Below are 20,314 nucleotides of genomic sequence, written 5' to 3' on the forward strand. Positions count from 1 at the left end.
CTCTGCAAACCAGGTTGGCCTTGAACTCAGAGGTCCTCCTGCCTCTAGCTGCAGTTGTTTCTAGGAGGTGCTTTCATGAGGTGACCATGTGAACTTAAGGATTAAAGCAAATGTGACTGACACAACACAGTTAAATCCATAAATCCACACTTATCGCAATAGTTAATGTCTACTAAAGAAAAATAAAAGTGTTTGCTAGGAAAAAAAATCAAAAGGTGGTTTTGAAAATCACAGGACTATTTTTAAGGACTTTGTTGGAAGCATAAAAAGTGAACAAGGGAGAGACTTTCAGAGATGCCAGCATATGAAAATGTGACAGTCACAATGGTTCCTGATGGAAGAAAATGACGTTTCTCAAGGGATACAAAAGGTGAGGAGAGCCGGAGGCTCACAGAGCGTGTCAGTTTAGGAACACATCAGGGGCATGTGTTAGATATTTAAACATACTTTCAGAGAGAATTAAGAGCAGGTAGAGGGACTATTTTAGAATCCATTAAAGAGAGGAAGCTAAAAGGACAGTGGCACCTTCTGATACTTTGGTGGGCACAGAGAACGCTCAGTGGGCACAGGGGACGCTCAGTGGGCACAGGGAATGCTCAGTGGGCACAGGGAATGCTCAGTGGGCACAGGGGACGCTCAGCTGGGCACAGGGAACGCTCAGTGGGCACAGGGAACGCTCAGTGGGCGCAGGGAACGCTCAGCTGGGCACAGGGAACGCTCAGTGGGCACAGGGAACACTCAGCTTACAAACGAGCTAATCTCACACCTTTGACCTTTCTGAGAATGACATCGGAGCTACTACCACACCTCAGCAGCCTCCTGAAGAGACCTGGGAGCAGTTACCAAGTATCTTTCTGGGTTTTAGATATCCCTGTGTAGGCAGTCAAAATTAACACAGGTTGACTGCGAGAAGCTCCCGGAAGAGTTTCTCTTGGTTGTCCCTCTCTCTGAAGCTTTTGTCCCTTATCATCACCAAGCCTCTTAAAAGAACATCCTCCTTAGCCACCTCCATCTTCTTCTTCAGCCCATTCCTCTGACTCCACGGAAAGGTCATTAAGTCCAATTCCTTGCCAGTGTCACTAAGTCAAGGTGCTTCTTAGCTATGATGCACTGTAGCTTCTAAAAAACAAATAAACACTATGAGCCATCTCCCTTGACCTCTCTTCCTTCTTTTTTCTTTTGGTTTTTGTTTTTCAGACAGGCCCTCACTCTGTAGCCCAGGATAGCCTGGAACTCACGGCCCTCCTGCTTCTGCCTTTCAAGTCTCAAGATTACAAGAATATGCCACTGTGTCTGGCTTCATTCTGGTCTTAGATAAGGTTCCATTGCTGTGAACAGACACCATGACCAAGGCAACTCTTATAAAGGACAACATTTAATTGTGGCTGGTTTACAGTTTTAGAAGTTCAGCCCATTTCCATCATGGTGGGAAGCATGGCAGCGTGCAGGTAGACATGATGCTGGAGGAGCCAAGAGTTCTACATCTTGAGCCAAAGGTAGCCAGAAAGAGACTGTCTTTTCCACACTCAGCAGAGCTTAAGTTTAGGTGCATCAAAGCTGACCCCCACAGTGACACACTTTCCCTAACAAGGCTATGCCTCCTCCAATAAGGCCACACCTCCTAATAGTGCCACTCCCCATGGGCCAAGCATATTCAAATTACCACAGTTTTCCTTTCTGAACATTCTCACTTCTTAGTTTCTACCTTTTTAAAAATCCAGTACTAGTGGCTTGGAGAGATGGCTCAATGGTTAGCGGAGTTTGTTGCTCTTCTAGAGGATCCAAAGTCTAGTCTCTAATACCTACTTTAAGAAGTTCACAGCCACTTGTAGCTCCAGCCCCAGGAGATCCAACAACTTCTTCTGGCTGCCACAGGCAGTACACTCATATACACAAGCACACACACAGACACACAGACACAACACACACACATACACAAAACACACACATACTCATGCATGCACACACACAATTAGTTGGTTCCTTTTTCATCAGCTTATAGGATAGAAGGTATAATTCCTATCTGTCATGATGCAGAGCCAACACCACCAAGCCATCACTGGGGCCAAGGCTTAGAGACACTAGACAATAGCAAAAAACCAAGAACCGAACGCCATCATGAATTCAGACTGGATTCAAGCCAGTGAGTAAAATCAGGAGGTATAATGGGAAACCAGCCAAGGTTCTAGATCTGAGCCAGCAACAGATTCTGAAGACAGGGGACTTCCTGTAAAGAGCACCACAGACTGAGTGTACCTCAGGAAGCCGGGTGGCCCTCTGTATCACTCTTGCTGACACTGTCAGACAAGCGGGGCCTTTGGGGAGGCAGCTGAAAACTGGTGACCTACTAACACTGTTACAGCATATTAACAAGCCAGGGTCAGAAAAGGCCTCTGGAAAGGGCTCATTAATCAGGGAGGTTACAGGGTCCTGGGAAGCTGGGACCCATTCAAGAAAGAAACCAGAGTCAGAATCTGTGGGTCAGCTGTGCCAGCATTATCCCCATCTGGTGGAAACCCACATGCAGGTCTTTTCATGTTAAAATGCGAGTCAGGGCCAGATGTGAGCCTCAGGGCCCTGGTGGGGACAGAGCAGAGGGGAGCAAGCTGACTTCCTTTGTGGTTCTGTTCTTTCTCACTTTTCCAAGGCCTGGACCCCCTAACACCCATCTAAATCTAATGATCAATTCATTTGACAGACATTCAATAAGGTAATAAGATACTACTAAAAGAGCCAAGTCCAAAGTGCTCATTGGTACAAAGCTAGGCCAGACTCAGCCCTGGGGTCATAAATTCCCAGATTCTAGCCAATAGAGAACCATTCTTGCAAGTATTCATGAATTCAGCGTTCCTCAACGATTCCCAGACACACCTTGGCCAAACATTCTCCTGCTGTAATAAACCTGAAAACGGTACAGAGAAAAACAAGGGAGCAAAGATGGATTTGCAAGCCACCAGGGAGCTGGCGCCTCGTGATTGGATACTGATGGCCAATGGTGTCTGCCTGCTTTTTGCCCTACTTAGAACCAGGGCGGCCGCTCTGGCCTTTTTTTTTTTTTTTTTTTTTTTGGAAGTGCTACAAGAGTCTTGCTAGAAGTCACCCCTGGCCTTTCCTAGAGCTGCAGTGGGAGGGAGAACGGAAGTGGAAATCTCTACCTGAACAATTTGCTACCTGTGTGGAAGTGGAGCCCTCGGGTAGGAGAGTTGAGGAAAAGAAGATTTCCTCCCCCCGCCCCCCGTGTGTCTATTGTCCCCTCTTGCTGTTTAAAAGCACATTTGAAATGTTTTTCAGTTGTGTGAGACATGAAAATACACATTTGGGAATTTTTTTTTTTTTTAAATCACTATCAAATGCAACCATAATACTCCTAGGTGAAGCAGGCTTCCTCGATAAGCGCTCTTTCTGCTTCCCCTTTCTGCTCACTAGTGGTGTGTCTTCCTGTCTCCTTCACTACTGTCCTACGCCTGAGCCCACATAATGAGGTAACGGGCATTTGCTCTGAAATGGAAGTCTAAATGTCCATATTTCAGCTTTTAAAGTGCTTACAAGGATGCAGTCTTGAATTGATATTCTTCTGTTATGTTTGTAGCCCAGGAGAGCTATGAATTCTGAAATATGGATACTGTAAGCCTATATATGTATTTTCACGTATTAAATTTATATGGCATATATTCTATGGGCCGTGGAGATAGCTCAGCAGCTAATGGCACTTGCCACTAAGCCGGACTCTCTGAGATCTCACGTGATGGGAGGGCAGAGTCCGTTCCTGTGAGTTGTTCTCTGAACTCTCCATGTGTGACATGGTACACAGATGCCAACGCACACACAAAGAAATGTAATTTAAAAAATTTTAAATCTATATATTCTCGTGTGTGTGTGTGTGTGTGTGTGTGTGTGTGTGTGTTAAATTGCCCTGTATACTGAGAAAAGAACTGTGAGTGTTGAATTAAATTTTTATTCTATTTTACAAGAGGAATGAGAAAAGAGTCTTTGTAGTGAAAACATTAGAACCTGGGAATTGGTTGCGTCATGAGGGTAGAGGTTCTATCCCATTTGCTTTGCCTTCTCCACTTCTTAATGCTTTGATAGGTTCCTATTCAGGAATTAATGTTTGACACAAAATGGCCATTAATGAGAGGAGACGCCAGGAAAGCATAGGACACTGAGACCATCGGCTAAAGGAGTCTCTGGGGCCAGGACATTTGGCGAGTTTTCTGTTGTGCTTAATAACTAAAGCTTATATTTGGATGATCGGTTGATTGGACTATAAAATCCACCACATCTCTGGAATCCAGGTCAGTCTGTTCTTACTGGCTAAGGAAGTGAGGCAGAAATGCACGTGACTGGCTTGCTGATAAGCCCACGGCAGGGGAAAGACGCAGTGGCTCAAATGATTTGAAAAGGAAGGAGCTGGACGGGATCTTGGGTCTCATTGGATTTGATCACTGCTAATCGTTTGCTTTATTCCATAACCCTGTCCTTCCGGGTCCTTTATAGCTTCAGTGACTGGAGGTCCAAAATGACAGACTGGTGGGTGGAAATTTTGCCCTCTCCAGATTAAAATAAATCTGTGCAAGCACTGAGGACTACAGAAAAGCAGTTGAGCTGAGAGAGGCCAGGCCCACCCAGCACTCAAGGCTTTGAGGATATAAGAGAAGTTATACTTCCCCAGCCCAGCTGCAGACAGCAAGAAGGTCCAAGATGAACAGGGTTTCTGAAGCCCGGGAGAGCGATGTGTGCTGTTCACTTCCGTCACTAACAGCCACTGAAAGTTAGGAAGCTGTGTGGTTAAAAGATGAGGTCTGCTTCACAATGCTGAGCCACATGACCTGGGAGGTGTGTTAGACAAAAGCATTTCCTAGGAGAAATTCCCCTGGAAGGATTCGGCCAATGGAAAAGAGCTTTTGGAGTAGCCTGATCTCATTGGAGACAAGTGAACATATGTGTGCACATGCATATGTGAATGAATACTCCCACAGACCCTGTGGTTTCCTAGAAACAGGCTGAGAGAGCACAGAGCTTCACAGACACCCTGTTAGGATCTCTTGTTTATTTTCAGACTTCCTTCATCACTGTGCTGAGAGGAAAGCCCAGGAGAGGCTCACCTACACGAGACGCCTCAGTGAGGACTCAGCTTGGTCAAAACCCATAGCCTGCAGAAACGCACCGCACACAGAGCCCCCCATCCCCCAAATAACTGGTCTTTCTGTGTGCAGTAACTTCAGGGAAGTCTCAGCCATTCCAGAGAGATCCAGAAAGACACCCAGAAGCCACTTCTATTACCCAGCAGACTTTGTCTAACACACGGACATTAAGCCAGTTCATGACACCCTCTAATCTCTAGCACTTTGGTGGTCACCTGCAGGGGCGTATTGTCGCCTTAAAGGAGGAAGTTCCAGGACAGATGCTGGGAGAGCAGCTGAGAGGCTATTGCAAGGAAGACTTTGATCAGTTGGTGGCAGTAGAGGTAGAGAAGAAGCAGCTGAGTTCTGGTTGTATTTCAAGAATAGAACCAATGAGATTTCACAACAGATTGGATGTGGGAAGGAAGGAAGAGTTAACAATGACGCCAAGGTTTTTGGTCCAAGTGAACAGAAAGATGGAGTTCTCAAGCTGAACTGGGGATGGATGGTGGAGGAACAGCTTTCAGGAGAAGGCAAGGAGTTAAAGTTTTAATGGACTTTGGTTTAAAATTAAAAAAAAACAAAAACAAAAACAAAAAAAACAAAAAAAAGTCAGGTGTGGTGGTACACACCTTTGATCCCAGCACTGGTCAAGCAGAGGCATGTGAATCTCTGTGAGTTCAGTTCCAGCCTGGAATGCATAGCAAGTTCCAGAATAGTCAGGGAATCACAGTGAGCCCCTACCTCAAATCGGAGTGAAAAGAACACATTTATGTTTAAGAAGTGGGCCTATTTCAAACAACGAGGCACAGGATTCAGAGACCCTGAGGTGAAATAGGATGAAATCATTGTGATTAAAGGATTTTGAGCTTGGGGTGTTGAAAGGTCATTGATCTCTCTGGGTGGTCCTTGAAGGAGGCCTGAGTGGGATAAAGATGCAGGGCAATGCACAGCTGAAGCACAAATGGTCGCACGAGTATTAGTTTGAGGTGTGCAGAATTTGGATCGTTTAACTCGAACATTAGAAATGGGCAAACCAGCAAACGGATCAGATCTGTGGCACCACGACCACGCAATATGATAAAGTTGGACTTTTGCACGACGTAGGTTTATAATCCCGTTATAACAAAGATCAAAAGCGGTGGACTGAAGGAGAAATTCAACAAGTTCTCCAGGTGGGAATCTTTATTGTTTTACAGCAGAGCTGTGAAGGGCCCCTGAGTTTGTTTTTAGGTGGATCAAAGCTCAGTGACAGGGCTGGAGAGATAGCTCAGTGATCAAGGCCACGGACTACTCACTCCCTGCCATTCCAGAAGCTCCAAGTTCAATTCCCAGTGAGCACATGGCTCACAACCACTTGTCACTCCAGTCCCAGGGAATGTAACATCTGCTTCTGCCTTCTGAGGGCATCAGGGAGGCAACTGGTGCACAGACTTACATGCAGACCAAACACCCACACAGGTTAAATTAAACAGAACAAAACTACTCCAGCTAGCTAGCGTTCACATCAACTCAAGAGGGGTCTTATAAGGCGTGTCCCATGATGCTGTAAGGGAAGTTTCCTTCTAGTGTAGTAGGTTACCAGGATGTACCCTCCCCTGCTCCTCAACCTTGAACCATGCTTCCAAATTCAGTAACTCCAAGTCCCCTAGCTCAGAGGCCCATGTGAGAGTTGGAGGCTGTCACAGGTGTCAGAGTTCTGGAGTGACCATACAAGATTAAACAAGTTCTGAGGTTGTCTATTTACCTGAACTGAGTCTTTACTGGAGAACGGACAAATTGAAAAAGTAAATCGAGAAAAGCCCTTGCCTCCCATTTCCAGGCAGTAATGAAGAGGAAGAGAAAAGTGAGATCTTTATATAATCCTTTTAAAAGGAGAGATTGTTACATAATCTTTATTAAAAAAAAAAAAAAAAAGTCACCCAGTCTAGACTTTTAACTCTTCATACTTGGAACACAAGTCTTATCTCTATAATTATTTAAATATTTAAATCTCCTGGCTTTGTGAAAACTAATTAGTGTTTGTGGGTGAATGAAAACTATACAGTTTTGTAGAATTCACCATTTAGTTCAATAGAAAAGTAAGATGTTGTGGTGGTTGAATGCCTCCCAGCAGGGCAAAGGCAGTCCCCAGACAAGCCATTCACTTGCTGGATCGGAGCTGATTGGCATCAAAGTGCCTGCCCAGGTGTTCAGTCAGCCAAACAAAGCAGGCCCATCATCTCCTATTCAGTTTTTATGGAGTTATCAGTAAATTTCTCAAGAAAAATACCGAAAAATACACATCTGGATCCATAGCACATTTATGTGAACAGTGGGTTCGCACCAGTGCTCGCGATGTGAACACTAGAAAAATGTCTGTTTTTTTTCAAAAATCACTAAACTGGGCTCCTCGTCACTAAGTCAGAAAGGAGAAGAATTCCAAATCAGGATTCGTGCAATACTGGATCATGCAAATGGGACAGAGTCGTGGTGTCCAAATCAAGCAATTGCAGTGAAGAGCAGAGCCGCAGACCTACCCGTCAGCCATGTAGCCAAAGAAGATGTGTATCTATGAGGCCGTGGCTGGTGCACTGTCATGAAGGGGACATCAGATAGTCATGGCTTCTGTGTGGGAGTCTGTGAGAGGCAAATGGAAAGGGGCCTCAAGGCCTGGTATGCAGAAGCTAATTCACTGGTGACCCCAGAGAGAAAGTCTCCTTTACCTCGCCTTTCAGTTAAATAATTCCTGTCCTGAACCTATGCTGGTGCCCAGAGTTTGTCTGAGAGCCCAGTTAGCCACACTCCCCTCTAGTCTTCTGCTGCCCACTAACTTCGTTTTGCTCTCCTCCTTGGAAAGATGCTGCCTTCATCCCTTGCTTTTGACCTCTGCATCCTCTTTTCAGTCAAACAAGGAAAGAAAAGGAATTTTTATGTCTAATAAATGGTGGATGTGAAGACTCCCCGCCTCTTTCCTGATAGCAGCTTCCCTTACAGCTCAGTTTTGCAAGCTCCACCCTGTCCCCGCTCCCAGGTACCTGCACTGACATGACACTTACATAAGCTGACTTGTCCCTTAACAGCCCTAAAGTTCACTGCCACTCTTCTCTGGTGTCACCTGGGTGTCCATGGTCAGCCTTCCTTTAAAATTCTGAGTTATAAAAGCAAGAGGTACAAGAGTCTGGGTTCAAATATAAAAATAAATAAAAGCCAGTGGGGCGGGAGAGATGGCTCAGCAGTGAGGAGCACTTGCTGCTCTTGCAGAGGGCCGGGGCTCAGTTTCCAGCACCCACATTGTCAGCTCACACGTCTATAGCTCCAGTTTTAAGGAATCCAACACCTTCTTTCATCCTCCACAGGCTCTAGGTGAACATGTGATACACATATGGGCAAACCATTTGTATACATAAAATAAAATGCTTAAGTTTTTCTTTTCTTTTCTTTTTTTTTTTTTTAAATTAGCCATGATGGCACATGTCTCAAATCCCAATCCACAGATATAAATCAAATCTCAAATACACAGGGGTGGTAAAGGCCAGAGGGTCAGCAATTCCAGGGCATCATAGAAAAGTTCAAGGCCAGCCTGGGCTACATTAGGTCCCATCCCAAAAAAGCCAAAATAGTATAAAACAAAGCAGGACTTAGTTATGTTATGCTATTTTGGTTTTTCAAGACAGGGTTTCTCTATGTAGCCTTGGAGGTCCTGGAACTTACTCTGTACACCAAGCTGGCCTCGAACTCTTAGAAATCCACTTGCCTCTGACGCCTGAGTGCTGGGATCAAAGGCGTGCACCACCCACGCCTGGCCTGGAGTTAGTTATTTTAAATGAATATAACTACACCGTAAGTTTTTCAGAGGGCAGCAAAGAGTCTCCTCCCAGTGACTCCTGGTTTCAGGGCTGCAGTGGGGATTGTCCCGGGAAAGAACTATTACTCTGGCAAATCTTCGACAGGGGCGCACAGCGGCCCGGCTATGTCATTCTTCCTATTTCCACTTAGGATTGTGAAGATGTCCAGCCCCAATCTAAATGTTGTGACCTTACTGGGCAGTTGTCTGACCTACATCAGCGCTTACCTTTTTGGGATTCAAGATGCTCTTGTGGGGAGTTCAGTAGAAGCTCTCATTCAGGTAGGAGACGTTGTGGGGTTTTGTTTTGGACAGCATGTTGAACTTCGATAACGTTTCGTGCTTACAACTCTTCCCGATATCGGTAGTTCTGTATCTAGGTTATGGACATATTCCCTGAGCCCCGCTTGCTACCCCATATCCTCTGTGGGCCTGAGACATAGCAGACTGACGGAGGTTCCACTAGTGACTTGCTTCTGCCATCTTTCACCTGCAGACAAGACTATCCTTGCTGTGCATTGGGACGTCCTTGGTGTTTGGCCCTATCCTGGGGAAGAGCTGGCGACTCTACAAAGTGTTTACCCAGAGAGTACCAGACAAGAGAGTGGTAAGTTGGCAGCTAGTACAGGATGCTGGGCCTCACCAGGAGCTCCACAATGGCTCAGAGCTGGGGAAGTGAATGCAGATCTCGGAGTTGACTGTAGCTAGCCTGCCTGACATTCTTGCCCCTGGTTCAATCCTTAGAGTGATGTGGCTTCATAAAGCCCCAGACTTACACGGAGCCGAGAGTGAGAGATGCCAGGAGCTAGGTCTTTCAACACAGACTGCTTTAGGTACACAAATTCCCCCGAGGCTCCGTGGGAACCTGTGAGCTGCCCATGGGAACCAATACCTGGCATAGTGGGAGGGAAAACAAGATGCCCAGAGAGACTGACTCAGCACAGACCGGGAGCTGCAAGTGAAAGAGCGAATGCAGAGAAGCTGTAGCAAGAAGCACAGTTATTCCCCTCCCTAGAGTTCAGGTCTTTCCCACACACACACACACAGTACTCTGCACTGAGAGGGGCATAGCTAAGCAGCGAGCGTGGGCAGAACTGACTCTGGAAGCCATGCACCCGCCAGGTCACCTGCATGTCCCTGACATCAGCATTTATTATAAGCATGTTCCTCCATTGTACCAAACCCCCTGGTATGACTCTCCAGACTCTTACATGATTCTGTCGGGCTGCTTCTCTGTAATTACAGGATTTTAAGAACCAAAGAGTATTGAATCATGACGAGTACTTAGTGAAAGTTCAGCTGTGAGTAACCACACAGATGTAGAAAGCTGGCTAAAAGGACAGATTTTATCCTTGTAAATATCTTTTTTAAAAATAGTTCTTTTTTGGAGGCATAATTGACACATAAGAAACCCACATATTAAAAGTGCAACATGAACAGGTGTGGCAGCACACACCTTTAATCCCAGCACTTGGGAGGCAGAGGCAGGTGGATTTCTGAGTTTGCGGCCAGCCTGGTCTTCAGAGTGAGTTTCCAGGACAGCCCAGGGATACACAGAGAAACCCTGTCTGGAAAACCAAAAACCAAAAACCCAACAACACAAAAAAGTATGATACTTGGCAGGGAAGACATCAATATCAGCAAGAAGGTTTTCCCAGGGTAAGGTCAGCATTTGGGGTGTGCTGACCTTGGAGTAAATTTGACTTCATAATTTGTGGTAGTGAGGGGTACATTCAAGCTCTTTCCTGAAGAAAAACAAAACAAAACAAAGAAGAGGAAAGTGTGATATTAACCCACGTATACATTCATGAAACACGAGAACTAGCAAACTCCAGCATCCACAGATGCTCAACATCCTCTGCTGCCCTGCCCATCACTACAGACCCTCCCTGCTGCCCCACCCATCACTACAGATCCTCCCTATTCCAAGAATACCGATGTTTTGCTTTCTAAAGTTAAAGGTAAGTTTTCACTTTTCAGAGTTTCACATAAATGGAATTATGGGCTGGAGAGATAGCTCAGCAGTTAACAACACCCATGTTGGATATTTGCACATACCTGCACATAGATGCACAGAATTTAAAGCTAAAAATAAATCTTAAAAAAAAAACAAACAAATTTTAAACATGTGTTTCCTGGGACCATTTGCTTGGAAAATATTTTTCCAACCTTTTACTGGTAGTGTCTGTCTTTGTCACTGAGGTGCGTTTCCTGTATGCAGCAAAATGCAGGGTCCTGTTTTTGTATCTAGTCTGTTAGTCTATGTCTTTTTATTGGGGAATCGAGTCCATTGATGTTAAGAGATATTAAGGGAGTCGGGTGGTGGTGGCATACGCCTTTAATCCCAGCACTTGGGAGGCAGAGGCAGGTGGATTTCTGAGTTCAAGGCCAGCCTGGTCTACAAGGTGAGTTCCAGGACAGCCAGGGCTACACAGAGAAACCCTGTCTTGAAAAACAAAACAAAAAGAGATATTAAGGAAAAGTGATTGTTGCTTCCTGTTATTTTTGTTGTTAGAGGTCGAATTATGTTTGTGTGGCTATCTTCTTTTGGGTTTGTTGAAAGATTACTTTCTTGCTTTTTCCAGGGTGTAGTTTCCCTCCTTGTGTTGGAGTTTTCCCTTTATTATCCTTTGAAGGGCTGAATTCGTTGAAAGATATTGCATGAATTTGGCTTTGTCGTGGAGTACTTTGGTTTCTCCATCTATGGTAATTGAGAGTTTTGCTGGGTATAGTATCTTGGTCTGGCATTTGTGTTCTCTTAGGGTCTGTATGACATCTCTCCAGGATCTTCTGGCTTTCATAGTCTCTGGTGAGAAGTCTGGTGTAATTCTGATAGGTCTTCCTTTATATATTACTTGATCTGTATTATTTTCTTGCTTGATCTACTTATACGGTGAATTGGGTCAAATGATTGTAAGATGCTCAAGCAAGTGTGAATTCCTGAGATATTCCTGGGTTGCTCATGCTGTGTTATACTCTTTGTATTTGGTAGAATTCCTTTTCTACCAAATAACAATTTTGTTTGGATTTGTGCACTTGTGCTTTTAGAGGACATGGCTTTGTAGTTTTCTTTTCCTATAGTATATTTATGTAGTTTGGGTATCAGGGTAATCCTGACCTTGTGGCATGAGTTGGGACCTGTTCCTTCCCCTTCAGTGCCTGGAATGCTTTTGGTGTGGTTGTAAAACCACTTTCACTTTTATATATGCTATAAACCCCATTCAGTTGTCATGATTTCACAAAACAATTAACTTCTAACAGTATTTAATAAAACTAAATCACATATTTTCCTGTGTAGTCTCCCTTTTCAATGTTTTTCAATCTCCTGTACACATTTTTGTTTGTTTGTTTGTTTTTTGAGATAAGGTCTCACTATGTAGTCCTGATTGGCCGATTGGCCTAGAACTCACAGAGAAGCACCTGCCCTTGCCTCCCAAGTGCTGGGATTAAAGTCTCCTGTAACTGCTACCAGCCTTACATCCTCATTTTTATTTGGCATTATTTCCCTTTTATCTGAAGTATATAAACCTTCTAGTATGGTGTACAAGTGCTGAACTCTTTCATCTTTAGGGAGCTGGAAAAGTCTTTATTTTGACTGTGTTTCCAAGAAATATGTTGCCATTTGGTTTTTGTGTGGTGGGGTATGGAGCGCAGAGCTTTGCTCATGCTAGTCAAAGGATCTACCACTGAGCTATATCCCAGCCTCGGAAGGTTTCCCCTTTGTGTCCATGCTCTGAAGCTGCCTCTCTCCCATTCTCTTCTCACTTGGTTTCCCATGGTCTGACCTTGTCTATCTCTGCTTCTCAGTACAGAGTATGTCTTTCTCCCCTGATTGCTAGCAGTAGTAGTTTCTTGTGTGAGCAATGTGGTTAAGCAATGGGTTTATCTTGCTCTCATAAACACCATGGGTTCTAACTGGCTTGCTTCTTTCCTTTGGTGGTTGTCAAGAACATGAATCTACCATATCCATCACCCTGTCCAAAACTCAACTCTAAATGGATCAAGAACCTCAATGTTAGACCAGATACCCTGAATCTGGTAAAGAGAAAGTAGGAAATAGGCAATCCTGGCATTCAGGAGACAGGCAGGTGGATCTCTGAGTTTGAGGCCAGCCTGGTCTACAAAGTGAGTTCCAGGACAGCCAAGTATATATATTTTACTTCCATCCATCCATATATATATGGCTGTTAAATGAAATCATCATATAATGGGGAGACAACCACAAACAGTCTGAGAGTACATCTGAAGAAATCAGACTAGTCTTTGACTGTTGCTAGAAAGTATCTAAGGGGTAACTCTGGGGTATGGGACAAGCCATGGAGTCCTTCCTGGTACTTGGGTGTAGCCTGGGTTCCGCTATACATCAAGTTTCTCTTAAGATGGAGGCCCATCCCAAGATGGAGTAGGTTTGGCCTCTCTGTTAATAGGAAGGGAGGATCTGAGAGGACTTGGGGAGGGGAAAGGATATGATTAAAATATATTGTATGAAAAACCTTTAATAAAATAAAAGCTGGAGAAGGAAAGGCAAACATGAATCTACATTACTGCCCCATCCGTGAATCCTTTGTTCATCCCTCCCTCTTTTGTTGCCACAGTCTTATACATCTTTTACTAAATTCTCATAATCAATTTAAGACTGCCATTAAAAGAACATTTTCTTCATATCAGTCAAATTGTAGAGAAAATATTAATAATCTCTCCATCTGTCAATCCCATTTCTGAGTTAATAGCTAAGCCTGGTGCTAAAACCTCTATACTTCTTCATGGGCTCACAGAGACATGTCTAGAAATAAAAGTGAACTTCCTTTATAAGACCTTTGCCAGAAAGGGTAGAGTACCAAACCATTAAACAAGCCAGACAGTGGTGGCACACGGCTTTTAATCCCAGCATTCAGAGACAGAGGCAGGTGGATTGAGTCCAGCCTAGTCTACAGAGCTAGTTCCAGGACAGCCAGGGCTACACAGAGAAGCCTTGTCTTGAAAAACAAAACAAAACAAAAAACAAACAAATTTAAAAAGCCAGAAAAGCTAAACAAGGGGAACTATTTAATGGTAATAGTAACAATGACAGTGGACTTACAGAGAAGGCGTTCAGTCTTGCAATCCTAAGCGTGAATTTGGTGGGTCAGTGTGGTGGTGTGTGTTTCACCTCTGATGGCTGCATTTGCTACAACTCATACCTCCACACAGGGGCACACTCTGGCACCTGGGTTATATAGCCAGCATGCAGAACAACATTTTGACCTTGACTGTTTTGCAGATTATCAAAGACCTGCAGTTGCTGGGGTTGGTGGCAGCCCTGGTGGTGGCTGATGTAATCCTGCTCGTGACATGGGTGCTGACTGACCCCATCCAGTGCCTCCAGATGCTTGGTGGCAGCATGAAGGTGAGAGGCTGCCTATCCCTGGGCAATCTGATGCCTTACCTGGGCTGGCCTCTGTGGTGCCCAGGGCCATCATCTCAGCAGCACCTACTGAGCAGCTGCTCCAAAAAGAGTCAGGGGCAGTAGCTGCTCCGAGCACCCTGCCCCTTGTGTAAAAGCTGTGCTGCCACCCACAATAATCCTTGTGCCCCTGATCGTCTCCTGGGCATCCCCAGATGTCAGTGCATAGGGAATCTGCCTGGCAGTTCTCTTTGCTTGTACAGACACAGAGGAGAACTTTCAACTCTAGGGAGTTACCTTCCCCTCCCTGTTGAGAGACAAAGGTGGTGTCCTGAGTTTGCCTTGGTGGTCATTTGACTGTAGTTCAAATCCCAGGCTACCATCCGCCATGTCCCCGAGGAAGGCTGCATAACAGCTCTAAGTCTCCTTTCCAGATAGAGGAGTAACTTAGAGATAACAATCCTGCCTCTTTCACTAGGCTCAGGTGAAATAGGAGAAATAATTCATTTAAACAGGCCGAGGAATGCAGTGGAATAGATACCAGAAGAGGCAGTGAAGAAGGATTTGGCTGTTTGCTAATGATTCCTGGTGTGAAAAACTGTAACTTTGTTGCAGCTTTTTGAAACCTGTAACTTTGTAGCAGAGCCCTTTGAAACCTGTAACTTTGTAGCAGAGCCTTTTGAAACCTGTAACTTTGTTGCAGAGCTTTTAGAAACCACCGAGGCAACAAAGCACATGCCCTGGAGTAAGTCCCAAAGAGCCCCAGCATCTGTTAGCCACCCACCTTTCTCCCTTCCCTCCTGCTCAGGCACTCCAGTTTTAGATTCTAACAGAGTCGCCTACATATTTCCGTTTTTTACATACTAAAGAGGGAAACTGGAGTGTGGAGGAGTTCACACTCCAGGGAAGTTCACAGAGCTCTGCTGTGTGGTCCCAGGAATTTGAATGCCTTTCGTTCTGACCGGATGTTCCTCACAGGTGACAGGGAGAGATGTCTCCTGCTCTTTGACCAACACACACTTCTGTGCTTCACGGTACTCTGATGTCTGGATAGCCCTGGTTTTGGGCTGCAAGGTTGGTAACTACACCTCCTCGGGTTACAATCTGTCTCCAACAAAGTTTAGAAAGAGATTTAGGGAATTAACGAGGTGTGTTCATGAATGGTGGCAACAGAAGAGTGAGCTCAGAGCCAACCTGGGCTTCTGCAGAAGTCCCAAAGCTGTGAGCCTTTTGTTTCTCTACTGTTTATTTTCAAAGGGTTCCCATTTACAGCTCCCCATGTGCTCGAATTCAGTCTGCCCACAAATCACTGCGATTTCAGTTTCTCTCATATTATGGTCTGTTTTTCTGTTTGGGGAGTGGGTGTTGGGGGGCTGGCTGTTTGTTTTCTGAGAGTCTTGCTATATAACCTTAGGTGGTCTCATGCCTGTGTAAGCCAGGCTAGCCATTGTAACTAGCTTGGGAGGTTTTGTTGTTTTGTTTTGTTAAAGAAAAATCCAAGAAGCAAACAGCCACTACTCACTTGTAACCTGAAAATGGTTAGAAACTTCCAAATGCTACAAAATGACGCTGAACTCTGTCCTGGCCCCTTCCTAGCTGAACCCCAACCTCATCTAAATAACCTCTCAGATGCATAACCCTCTCAACTAAAGACAGCGATGACAGTCTCTTAGAGCTGTTCTCTGCTTAGAACTCACACATGAGAGTTCCCTGCCACTCCTGTCCTTACTAAGGGCTCCAGAATACGTGTTCTGCCTCTAGTCCTGGACGGTTCCGAAGCATCAGGTCGCCTCAGTTCTTAGCTCCCAGAGCGAATGGCGCACCTCCCCAACCCAGCCCGCGCACCCAGCCTTCCTCCATTTCGTCCACTGCCTTCTGCACGTTCTCATTGCACCTCTCCCCCACCCCCGACTATTACAGTGATATGGATAAAGGAGAACAAGTTGTTGAGCATCAGAAAACTAACTGAGCCAACCTCTGCGGCCCCTGTCAGCAAGGTGCTCCTGAGTAGGACTGAGCCCCACCCCCGCCCTTGCTGATACAAGGGAGGTGGGTACGGCGACTTTCCTCACACCCATTTCCCTTCCTAGCAAGAATTTTAATGAGATTAAACTAATATTAAAATCATATTTAACATTTTCAGAATCAGAATTAATTTTATTCACCTTTGATAAAACTAATAAACGATCCCGTTGCCAAGGGAACGCTGCTGGGTGGCATCAGTCAGGCCCCCACGGGCCCCTCCTGTGTCCTTCTACTCAGAGAAGATCCCAAAGTGACTGGGTTTGACCCTCCACCCGGCTCTGGAACACAGGGTGTCAGAAACACCTCTGTCACACTGACTCCTTACCCTAACAGCACAGACAAAGCTTCAAAAGATGCCCCTGCCTGCGGGTGGCGCTGACCAGGTCATGTGATCTCAGAGTCAACAGGATACCTGGCCGGACTTACCTTATTCTCTGGAAACCCCTTGGCTCTCAGCCTTACCTCATAGGCAACCGCATCTACACATTCCGGTTATAAACAGGGTGTGGCTTGCCTTCTTCCGCCCTCCCTATCAGCCAGGCCCACTGCTTGTTACTGATGTTACTGCTCTCCTGATGTTACTGCTATCCTGATGTTACTTGTTGTAGTTGTTTTGAGTCAGAGTCTGTCTTAGGGTTTCTAAGACAGTGATGAAATACCATGACCAAAAAGCAGGTTGGGGAGGAAAGGGTCTATTTATCATTATACTTTCATATTGCTGTTCATGATTGAAGTCAGCCAGGACAGGAACCTGGAGTCAGGAGCTGATGTAGAAGCCATGAAAGGGTGCTGCTTACTGGCTTGCTTCCCATAGCTTGCTCCGCCTGCTTTCTTATAGAACTCAGGGCCACCAGCCCAGGGATGGCACCATCCACAATGGGCAGGACCCTCCACACACACACACACTGATTACTAATTAAGAAAATACCCTATGGAGGCATTTTCTCAACTGAGGTTCCCTCCCTTCAGATGATTCTAGCTCCTGTGTCAAGTTCACATAACACTGACTGGCACAAGGTCTCACTGTGTAGCCCAAACTGGCTTCAAACTCACAGCAATGCTCCTGCCTCAACCTCATCACTGTGGAATGCCAGGCCACCCATCAGGCCGGCTGTGTATGTCCTTGGTAGCAATGGTTTGCAGCGTAGTCCTTTGAGCAAGTTAGAAAGGCTAGTGTGTGCAGTCATATGTATACTGAGTGTTGCTGATGAAAGCGCTGCTCTCTATATGCAGCTGCCTCTGGGAGATAGCAGCATCGTCTGATACTGTGTTGTTTTCTCCCCAATAGAGACCCGAGAAGGCGGGTTTATATGTGTGCAGAGAGGAGAGAGCTGGGCCCCAGTGCCTTGTGGTAGAGGCGGGCAATGTCACAAAGCAGTTCATATATAGCGCCTGCTGCCTGTGCCTCCCGCACGGTCGCTGGGGTCCCAGCTTGCCTTTGTTCTCCTCTTTTTCCATCTTTCATCTCCCAAAAAAACCCCCATTGCACAGAGCCACTGGCAGCCTATGGAGTTCTTTGTGTCGAACAGAAAGCAGCAGCGTCCATCCTTCCAGGCAGATGCACGCAACCTTGCAGGTGCAGAGCCTGGCAAGCAGATGGTGCCTTTGAGCACCCCGGGAAAACAAAGAATAAGTCCCCTCCCTCTGGCACTGCCCTAGTGCAGCAGCACAGGACGGGACAAGCAGATCAAGGGTCACTTTCAGTTCTCACATGCCACTCAGCCATACTCACTGCCAAGCCATAATGGATATGTAGCACACCGCCTACACACACACACACACACACACACACACACAAGCAGGAGCTGGCTCGGCTGCCCTGTCTGTGGAACCCCTATCCCCACACACAACATCCTGTGCATTCTCCTAGAAGAATGTTGCGTTATCTGATGTCTTGTTTGCCAACCTCTCATAAACCATTCTCAGTAAAGGACAGGAAGTGACATTATTCGGAAGCCATAGGTGTAAGGAGCTAGCTCCTGATGTCTTGGGTCATATCTTAGCAGAAGCTCACAGCAAATCTTTAGGCAGATATGATTAGCTGGGCTGGAGAGATGGCTCAGCGGTTAAGAGCACTGATTGCTCTTCCGAAGGTCCTGAGTTCAAATCCCAGCAACCACGTGGTGGCTCACAATCATCTGTAATGAGATCTGATACCCTCTTCTGGAGTGTCTGAAGACAGCTACATTGTACATATAATAATAAATACATCTTTAGGCCAGAGCGAGTAGGGCTGACCAGAGTGAGCAACCTCCATTCCTAGCAACCACATGATGGCTCACAACCATCAGTACAGCTACAATGTGCCCATATACATAAAATAAATAAGTAAATCTTTAAAAACAAAGATATGATTAGGGTTGCTGATGAGGACACTGGCCACAGTGGAACCGCTGTGACCTGTGGTCCCCCTTTTCTGTGCCTCTGGTCCCTGCTCCTCCTGCAGGGGCTGCTACTGCTGTATGGTGCTTACCTGGCTGGACTGACCAACCATGTCAGCTCTCCTCCAGTGAACCAGTCCTTAACCATCATGGTCGGGGTCAACCTCCTGCTCCTCACCGCTGGGCTGCTTTTCGTGGTCACCAGATACTTGCACTCCTGGCCCAATCTGGTCTTTGGACTCACATCTGGAGGTATCTTCGTTTGCACAACCACCGTGAACTGCTGTGTCTTCATTCCCCAGGTATGGTAGGAGTGCTGGCCAGGGTTCTTCATGGGGCAGGGTGGGTGGTCAGAAGAAGGGGCTGGGGCCCCCTCTGCATCTCCTCAGTGCCTAGGACAGTTCTGCTCCCCAGTCAGGCCAAACAGGGCCACCATGGTGGGGCCTGTCTTTTGAGGTGATCTCAACCCCTACTTCCCACCCAGCCCCCACTCTGATCAACCCCTCTTCTGTGTCCTTTCAGTCCTTGATAGTTTTTTTTTCTTTTCACTAGTCTAAGAGAAAAGACTTTTTTTTTTTTTTTTTTTAATGTCTCGATACATAGCCTTGGAACTTACTGTGTAGCCCAGGCTAACTTTCAAGAGAATAGCCTTTTTTTTCTTTCTAGTTTGTGATTGCAGGTTCATAGAAAAATGTCTACTTCATGACATGGAATGGTTTTCCTAGCCAGGTGTGGTGGTGTCCCCCTGTAATCTCAATACCTGGGAGATGGAGGCAGGCGATAAGGCCATCCTTGGCTACACAGAAAGCTTTCCATGTCTTCTTATTGGAGGGAAACACAGAATCTCCTTTTTATGAAAGGGAAAGGTTTTAATGTATTTCCTATCACAGAGGTTAAGAATAAAATCAAATAAAGGCGGGCAGAGCAGAGGTAAGGCATAGAGAGGTAGAAGGAACCCTTAAGCCCAGGGGAAGTGCTGGTGGTTGTTTTCTGAGCTGATGAGCTACAGGCTCTCATCCATCATCTTAACGACCTAGCCACTGGATGCTTTCTTTTTCTCCCCTGCTCTTCTTCCCCCTGAAGCTAGCCCCATTCCAATCCCCTTCCTGGAGTGAAAACTAATGACTCATTCCACCGCTGACTGATAGAAAGTTACAGTCAACTTCGGGATGCATAGGCCCTTCAGTCTCCTTTCTGCTTACTAATTCTCAACAAAACATTTGACCAAATATAAACATGGGGAGGGCGGGGGCTGGGGGGGAACGACCCTTGAGCACCTACATGAGTCTCTGTGGCTGGGTGCAGCCTTTACACCACAACCAGAGAAACTTTTGCAGCATCTTGTTGTAGGAACTGGGCTGAAGAAGGCCCCTTAGAAATAGAGGCTCAGGGCTGGTGAGATGGCTCCCACCGACTGCTCTTCCAAAGGTGCAGGGTTCAAATCCCAGCAACCACATGGTGGCTCACAACCATCCTTAACAAAATCTGACTCCCTCTTCTGGAGTGTCTGAAGACAGCTACAGTGTACTTACATATAATAAATAAATAAATAAATAAATAAATAAATAAATAAATA

The 20,314-nt window shown here is 45.8% G+C and overlaps 1 protein-coding gene across 1 annotated transcript in view; it reads left to right on the plus strand.

The window, feature by feature from the left end:
- Window positions 1-20,314, plus strand: part of Gpr156 (G protein-coupled receptor 156) — a 56,394-nt gene that overhangs the window by 24,179 nt on the left and 11,901 nt on the right. The window contains exons 3-7 of the mRNA XM_021209891.1: window positions 9,102-9,231; window positions 9,446-9,556; window positions 14,210-14,335; window positions 15,311-15,406; window positions 18,804-19,040. Of these exons, the coding sequence (XP_021065550.1) occupies window positions 9,102-9,231; window positions 9,446-9,556; window positions 14,210-14,335; window positions 15,311-15,406; window positions 18,804-19,040 (700 nt within the window). The remainder of the gene's footprint in view (window positions 1-9,101; window positions 9,232-9,445; window positions 9,557-14,209; window positions 14,336-15,310; window positions 15,407-18,803; window positions 19,041-20,314) is intronic.

This window comes from Mus pahari, chromosome 12 (genome assembly GCF_900095145.1).
Source record: "Mus pahari chromosome 12, PAHARI_EIJ_v1.1, whole genome shotgun sequence".
Classification (NCBI taxonomy): Eukaryota; Metazoa; Chordata; class Mammalia; order Rodentia; family Muridae; genus Mus; species Mus pahari.